The sequence below is a fragment of the Diabrotica virgifera genome, chromosome 1, assembly GCF_917563875.1.
Source record: "Diabrotica virgifera virgifera chromosome 1, PGI_DIABVI_V3a".
NCBI classification, from domain to species: Eukaryota; Metazoa; Arthropoda; class Insecta; order Coleoptera; family Chrysomelidae; genus Diabrotica; species Diabrotica virgifera.
Window position 1 is genome coordinate 257,568,383 of NC_065443.1, and position 9,004 is coordinate 257,577,386.

General features: G+C 38.8%; 1 protein-coding gene across 1 annotated transcript; it reads left to right on the forward strand.

The window, feature by feature from the left end:
- The first annotated feature begins 595 nt into the window (after nucleotides 1–595).
- LOC126893343 (uncharacterized) lies at nucleotides 596–2,710 on the forward strand. Its single transcript, XM_050663412.1, has one exon. It carries the CDS (start codon nucleotides 596–598, stop codon nucleotides 2,708–2,710), a length of 2,115 nt encoding a protein of 704 aa, XP_050519369.1.
- Nucleotides 2,711–9,004: the final 6,294 nt, after the last annotated feature.

A 9,004-nucleotide genomic window follows, 5' to 3' on the forward strand; every position in this document is an offset into this window, starting at 1 on the left:
CGACTACGCACAAGTCCTGTAATCGGTACAGTTCGGCTATTCCTATTCCGTTCCGCGGAACCTTAAGTTCATTTTACTGCTACTGCTAGCGTCAATTTCCCGCCCGTGGAGCCGTAGCCTTAAGCGTCGAAACGTTAATTAAATCATTTTTTTGGTAAAATTGTGGCTTATTTCCCATTGAAAATAATTGATTATAAAAATGCCACAAGGAAATAGCTTCACAACATCATTAGAAAACGATTAACTTTAGACAAAAATTACAACAAACTTTTTTGGTCCCAATGTTAAAAACAACCTAAACCTAAAATAACGCTTGCCCGAGCCGAAAAAAATGATTTTTATTAAAAATGTATCAATGCGTTAAAATGACGTTTATGATAGCTAGTTTGATTGAATGTTCAATGATAGAATAATTAAATAAATATGTTACAATGAATAAAATTATTATTAGACATTAGGTGAACTTCTATAGGGCTTTTCATTCACAGTCATTTGTTTCGAGCTTCTGCCATATGTCGTATAATCCGTGTATATTAATATTAAACACAGATTATACAACATAATAATGACAGAAGCTTGAAACAAATGACAATCGATGAAAAGCCCTATTGACGATTTTCAGGTAGAATCAGATGGGCGAACCCGAGGGGAAAACAACCTTGGCGGGGCAAGGGCGCACTGCCCCACTGGACAGATCAACACGACCCAACTCGTGGGAAGGAAGATGGGACAAAAAAAGAAAAACAAAAAAGGCGGAAGAGAGAGCAGCGGGGGCGAAAAAGAAAACAGAAGAGGCGGGGAAAAAGAAAGGGACGAGAATCAAGGGGAGAAAAGATGGAGAAGAGAAGTGGAAGAAAAGGAAGACCCCGGATCTAGAACCAGCGCAAACAGAAGCAAGAGAAAAGAAAGAGAAGGTAAGAGGGAAACAAGGGAAGTAGGAGAGGAACTGCAAACCAAGAGAGAAGAAGAAAGAAAGAGAATAGGAAGAGAAAAAGAGGGAGAAGAGAACAGACAGAAGGACGAAAAAAATAAAGCGAAGAGTCAAAGGAAAGAAAACGCAAGGGAAGAAGGGGAATCGAGCAGCTCTGACAGCAGTTCCGATGATGAATCGGAGGAAGAGGAGCAAACACCCAACTGTAATGCAAGAACAAAGTTGGAACGCCTCCAGGATAGTGTAGCGGCCCTTGAAAAACTCATGGTTGAGGTGCCAAATACAAGGGTTGCCATAAAGCAGGAGGTCGACAACCTGAGAAACCGGTTGTTCGATTATACCGAGGAACTGGAGGAAAGCAAGAAGAAAGAAGAGGTTCCAAGGAAGTCTGTTTGCACGACATCCAGAGGTGTGCAGACGAACATGGAGCCCTTGAAAGTCAAGAAAATGGCGACAATGGGTGTTCAAGTGGACCTAGAGAACCCAGAAGCCATTAAAAGGAGGGTGGACGCCATCACGGAAAAAATGGCAATATGCGAGTACGAGGAAATAACAGAGTTCTTAAATGAGGACTGGCCGGAGGAAGTCTTCCAAAGAACTGAAGTGAAAGAGGGGGACATCTCTGATATAGCAGCAGACGTGGCAGTATTTGTTACCAACAACGACGAGGACAAAAAAGCCATGGAAACGGTGAAAGGTATGTTTCCTGACCTACCAGGTGTTCCAGCGGAGGTAGATGAGGATGGAGACCTGGGAACTGTGAGAGTCACGATGTCTGCTCATGTAGATGGAACGTGGATTGACAAGGAGAAATATGGATTCAAACTTCTCCCAAACAAGAAGGAAGAACTCGAGTCGGTGAAGTTCCTCAAGACATGCAGGAAACTGGTACAGAAGATGGAGGAGCTAGGAAGAGAAAGAGTGGGAATCCACACGCCAACATCACTAGGAGTTGAGACATCGAGGAGAATCCTGGAGTGGGCAGCAAGAGGAAGGGGTGTGACGATCACGCTCCTAGGCAAAAAATCCAGAAGAGGGTGGGCAAACATTAACACCAAGCCCAGAGAACAATGTGGAGTAGTACTTATCAGCAAAAACAAGGAAAAATCATTTGCGGACCTTATGACAGAAGTGAAAAGTAACCTCACAGGAAGAAAATCCATCGACATAAAAAGGATCAGACACACCAGAAATCAAGGAATATCACTGGAACTGGGAGGAGGAAGGGAAATGGCGGAGGAAGTGAAGAAACTCCTCTCTGGTAGCACATGTGTGTCGAGAGCAGTGGCAAAAGGGGGCGTCGTAAAGAGAAGAATCTTGATGCAAGAAATCCCACCCAACACAACGGAGGATGCGATCCAAAAGGCCACAGAGGAAGCAGCAGGTAAAGAGCGGGCATGTGACATAGTAAAAACCTGGACCGAGACACGGGGTGGAGAAAGAGGGATGATGAGTGCAGTGATGGATGTCGACGAAGACGCGGCCGAAAAGATCCTAAGAATGAGAAGAATTAGGGTAGAGTATACCTCCTGTCGGGTCATAGAAGCAAGGACAGAAATACCAAGATGCTTGAGATGCCTAGCCTTTGGACACAAGCAATGGAACTGTAAAGGGCAGAACAGAAGAGGATGTTGCTTCCGATGCGGCAAAGAGGGTCACATAGCGTCGGAATGCAAGACAGAAACAATCAGATGTCTCAACTGCGATGTGACCGGGCATGTGGCGAATTCAAGAAGATGTCCAAAGTTCAACCGACTGGTTGAAAGTAGGGACCACTAAGGACTAGTCCCAGGAAGAGCGCGCGAGTGGAAACAGTATGAAAGAGAGCGTGAAAGAAGTCCGAGTGTAAGAAATGGCGAACACAGGAAATAAGATCCGAGAGCTGAGAGTACTACAAACGAACGTGGGAACGGCGAGATTAGCACATGATCTCGCCGAGGCTGCCGCCGTAGAAAAGAATATCGACGTGCTGGTGACGGCGGAGCCAAACCCAACAGCGGCTAAGAAAAGAGGATGGTTTGTGGATACGACTGGAAGGGCCGCTGTACGAATCTACAATAGAAAGCTGCGAGTGTATGAAATTAAACCGAAGGAAGGATACGTGATCGTTCGGATAGAGAAGATGCAGCTGGTCTGCTGTTATGTTTCTCCGAACATAACAGTGGGTGAGTATGAGAGGAAGATGGACGAGATCATGCAGGAAGTGGGGAACACAGGAGGAGAATGCGTAGTGCTGGGAGACTTTAATGCAAAAGCAGCGGAGTGGGGATCTCTTATCACCGACACTCGCGGCAGGATACTGACCGACTGGGTGGGTACTCTGGATCTAGTAGTACTGAACACGGGTCTGGCGCCTACGTTTGTTAGGAGAGGTACAGGTACGTACATCGACGTGACTATGGCGACACAAGGAATAGCGGCGAAAGCAAGAGGCTGGAAGGTTTTACCAGACTACACCGGAACGGAGCATCAGTACATCGGATTCTCGATAGTCGGGGCGGGAACTAATAACGCAGTCCGCGCGTCTGGTACGTCGGGAGGCGGATGCGGCGATGGAAATGACTGGAAAGTATACGAGGAGCTGATCAAATGGAGAGTTAGCATGATGCAGGGTCAATCACCGACAGTCGAAAACCTGGAGAGGGTAATTAAAGAAGCGATGGAGGGAAGCAGGAGGGGTCGCCGAGATATAAACAAGATGCCCTACTGGTGGAACGCGGACATCGAGACACAAAGAAATGAATGTATAGTCATGAGAAGAAGGCTAACGAGAGCAAGGGGCAGAGCAGGAGTCGATCCTGATGTCATCGAGGAGATCGAGGAGGAGTACCGCCTACGGAAGAGGGAACTCTACAGGAAAATTCGTGCAGAAAAGAGAAGGCACTGGAGAAAACTGTGTGAAAAACTGGATGACGACGTCTGGGGTCAAGGATACAGGATCGCCATGAAAAAGTTCCATGCGTACCCCTCGTATGAAATGCCTATGGATAAGAAGCTCGAGGTAACACGAGAGCTCTTTCCCGCGGGCAGGTGGCATGGTGTACGGAGAGACGAGGAAGCTGAGCGGGCTGTACCCTTTACCATGGATGAACTTGTCGAGGCATTGGGCGCACTTAAGACGTCATCTTTGAATTATTTGTTTCTGATTTTAAAGAAGGTCCTATCGAAAACAATAAATCCATAAGCAATGTTTTCTCTATTACATATTTATATTTACCTACATTTTATTATACATTGGATGCATTTGAACTGAACAAAACAAATAGGTATTCACAATCTTGTTTGTTTATTTATGTGAAATAGTGGGGTCCCATTCTAGGTCAAAAAAGGTTTTATTGTTTGTTGTTGAAAACAAAACGATAATATATCAATCAAAAGAGGGTTGCAAGCTAACATGTTTTTCACTTTCACTCGGTTGTCAGGTTGTATCAAACTATTTTACACTTATAGGATACCAGATGTACTGGTTGACTTTGTATGTGCTTCTTTCTGTGATATAGCTGTTTTTGTCGCGTTCTTCTTAATTCCATTTATGGAGTTTATTTAAGTATTACAGTTATTTAAGTATGAGATTTTATAAAATATTTAAAACTATGGACATTACAAACACTGATTTGACGAACACACTTTAAAAAAAAAAAATAATAGCCGGCAAGTTTTTAATCATTTGAACAAACTTTTTTTTCTCACCCATTACATTACCCGCCGCACCCTTCCAAAGGATCCACTTCGCAGCGTAGTCGCCAGGCTAGAAAATCGCCTGTTTCAGCCACTCTGTGGATCCACAGAGTAGCGCTGCAGCGTGGTCCGTGTGGTTTGGCTCTAATACTCGATAGAGAAACGTAATAATATAATATTAATACCGCTTCACGTCATACTATAATGCAAGGGAGGCTAAACCAGAATTAGGCTCACTTGTGTTTTTACTTATATTCTATAAGGAAGTTAATAGTCAGGGTATTTCTTGGTGTGATTTTATCAGTTTATTTCTTTTTAATTAGTGTTTGGTGAATTTTTGTAATTCATATATTTTTATTTGTGTTGTTATTGGCTTGGTAAGGTTATTTTTACAATTTATGTACCGTTGTTTTTTTTTATATAAAATGGATAAGTTAAACGAAATCAAAATATCTGAAGATATATGTAATTGACTGGCTGCTCAGGAATAATTTTAATACTTTAAGTATATACGTATAACAAAGCTTATATTATTAAAACCTTAGGAAGACCACAGCCAAATTTAACTATTATTAAATCCTCAGGTAATCGTCAAAATCGTGCATTTAATATTAATTGGTATAATAAATAGGACTAGTTAACCGGGTCTATTAAGAGGAAAAAAGTTTTTTGCTATCCTTGTATCTTATTTTCAACACAAACCGAACATACAACGTGGTCTAAAATAGGATATTCAGATCTAATAAGTTTACCTCATTCAACTGAAAGACATTCCAAATCTAAAGATCACATATTTTCGTCGTGTAAATTAAAACTTTTTGCTAAACAAAATACAGTAACTGCTTCAGATACAGCTCAAAAAGAGGCCATAATTACTTACAATAATCAGGTTTTGGAGAAGGGGATGAATTTAAAAAGGCTTATCGATATAACAATATATTGGGCTTCGCAAGAATTAGCTTTTCGCGGACACGATGAAAGGGATGATTCCATTAATCGCGGCAATTACAAGGAACTTCTATCGTTGTGGGGTAAATATAACTCAAAGTTCGAAAAATTTCGTTAATTTTAGATTTAATCCTGTAGTATCAATAATTCTAGCAATATTATTATTATTAATTACAAAAGTTATTCTACATCTCAGTTATCAATGCAAGCATGCGGTAAGAGGGAGGGTTCCCGTAAGGTGAAATGTAAATAAAAATGGTCAAAAACAAATGGAGCCTTAAATTACATTTTTGGTGCATTTTTTTGCTAGTGCAAATTTGTCTAGATTTTTTATACTTAGAGCCTCCCCTATTGTAAAACTCACGAGCCGCCACTGAATATATCAGAAATTATTCAATACCTAACAAGATGTTATTATTTACTGAACCCCTCATAAAATAATTTACTGGGGACCGAATTTACATAATATGCATTGTCAGGTAGAAACAAAGTTTGGGGCCCAATTTACTCGTTATTTTGGGCGTAATCTTCTTGGGACCGAATTTACGTATTCCCTGGAAGGGGAGTTACATCTCTTGTCAACAAACATTGAACATCTTTTTTAACACATTTATTAATGTTTCTCCTCCTTCTTCAGTTTATTCTATGAGTATTCCAATATCCCATCTTCTCCAAGTGATTTATTGTTTTTCATCTCCGAGAGGCTCTTTTTATTCCCTCCATTGTGATATCACTACTTGTTAACGTATGTTTAAAAAACTGGATTTTTGTCGAGGAGAAAAACATACACGGACTCCACTGCTAAACTACATAAATATAATTCTACATAGATACTTCGGTAGGATGCAAATTCTCTGTACATTTTGTAAATTCTTTTGTATGAAGTATCGTTAAGAGGATCTGCACAGAGAATGGGGCTAAATATAAATGTTCAAAAGACCAAATATATGTTTTGCACTAGGTCAAGCAACCCGACACCTACAAGAATAATAATTTACGACCTAGAACTGGAAGGTGTCGACACCTTCATATACTTAGGCTCGCTGCTAACTAAAGATAACAATGTCAGTGGAGAAATTAAAAGAAGGATAGTGCTCGCCAATAAGTGCTACTATGGCTTAAGAAGACAGATGGTCTCAAAAATACCTAGAAAAATTAAACTGACTGTCTACAAAACACTAATAAGACCAGTGCTAACATATGGCTCAGAAACTTGGTCACTTACTCAGAATGACCAAGAACTGCTCAAACGTTTTGAGCGAAAAATTCTAAGACGAATATACGGTGGCATAAAATAACAAGGTTTGTGGCGCAGGCGTTACAACTTTGAGCTGTATAGAAATTTTGGAGAACCTGACGTTGTACAATTCATTAAGGTAGCACGCCTTAGATGGATAGGTCATGTAATCAGACGAGAGGAAGATGCCATAATCAGAAAAGTTTTTGACCGAAGAGGGCCGATAGGACAACGAGCAAGAGGAAGACCGAGAATTAGGTACCAAGACAACCTAGAAAATGATTTGAAATCTATTGGAATTAGAGCATGGAGAAGAGTTGCCAGAGACAGGGGAGAATGGAGGATTGTTCTGAAGAAGGCTTTGGCTCATAAAGAGCTGATGATGATGATGATTGTGATATCACTACTTGTTAACGTATCTTTAAAAAAATGGATTTTTGTCGAGGAGAAAAACATACACGGACTCCACTGCTAAAAAAACTACATAAATTATATCTTCCTACCTGCAGATGGACCTGGAACACCATGAGACGATTGTTCAACAAATGAGAACCAATACAACGGAGCCCAAACCTAATTGTTCCAAAAATTTAAATCCATATACAAAGGAATCAGAACATAATGTAAAGTAAACAATTATGGTAAGGGAGCCCAAGCGAGGATTTTTGCACTTACTCGAGCGCTTCAGATAATAGCTTCGTTCGCGGTAACAATCCTGTACAAGTCCAGGACTAGTTATGAATTCTCTTAGTACTCAGGTTGTACGCAAGCGCGGTTCAGAATCAGTTCAGGATTGATTTTCACCGCAAACGAATTTAGAACTAGTCCATAACACTATTATAACCTAGTTTTTATGTATCCATCTTATTTTGATGAATTTGTTATTTTAATTCAGATTTGCATGAACATTTTACTAATTAGATCAGATCAACCAGATATATGTTTATAGTATGAATAGGCATGGTTAATGAAATCTTTTATTGTTATAAGTTTTAGTGGTTCTAATAAGCTACGAGACCATAATATGGTCTCACTTCAATTTAATATATTAAAACATTCTCCAAATACTTTTTCTAAGAAAAAAATTTGTTCTCTTTATACTGGTTACTGGTATTGTCTATAATAATTATTATTATTGTTACTTATTGTATTGTTATTAATTACATGGAGTATTTTAACATTAACGTCCATATTATGTATTGTTTATCAATATATTACAGGGTGTAACAAAAATACAGGTCATAAATTAAATCACATATTCTGGGACCAAAAATAGTTCGAATGAACCTAACTTACCTTAGTACAAATATGCACATAAAAAAAGTTATAGCCCTTTGAAGTTACAAAATAAAAATCGATTTTTTTGTATATATCGAAAACTGTTAGAGATTTTTTATTGAAAATGGATATGTGGCATTCTTATGACAGGAGCATCTTAAAGAAAAATTATAGTGAAATTTGTGCTTCCCATAAAAATTATATGGGGGTTTTGTTCCCTTAAACCCCCCCAAACTTTTCTGTACGTTCCAATTAAATTATTATTGTGGTACCATTAGTTAAATTCAATATTTTTAAAACTTTTTTGGCTCTTAGTATTTTTTCCATAAGGCATTTTTTATCGAGTTGTGGCTTCTTTTTTAATATGTTTACATAAAAATCTTATGGGGCTTTTGTTCCTTTAAACCCCCCAAATGTTTGTGTACGCTTCAATTAAACTATGACTGCGATACCATTAGTTAAACAAAATGTTTTTAAAACTTTTTTGCCTCTTTGTATTTTTTCGAGAAGGCAACTTTTATCGAGATATGGCTTCTTTTTTAATACGGTTCAAAATATACCTAAAAATGTAAAAATTTTCATATTATTACCAAGTCTCCATAATCGTACTTAACCATATACAAATATGTGGTGGATTTGACAAATATTCAAAATATCTCGATAAAAACTGAATTTTCGAAAAAGTACTAAGAGCCAAAAAAGTTTTAAAAACATTGTGTTTAAGTAATGGTACTACAATAATAATTTAATTGGAACGTACACAAAAGTTTGGGGGGATTTAAAGGAACTAAACCCCCATAAAATTTTTATAGGGTGTCCAAATTTCACTATAATTTTTTGTTAAGATGCTACTGTCATAAGAATGCCATATGTCCATTTTCAATAAAAAATCTTTAATAGTTTTCGATATATTGGAAAAAATCGATTTTCAT

Excerpts from the sequence above, each read along its gene's own strand:
- LOC126893343 (XM_050663412.1), top strand. The coding sequence starts at position 596 with ATGAAAAGCCCTATTGACGATTTTCAGGTAGAATCAGATGGGCGAACC.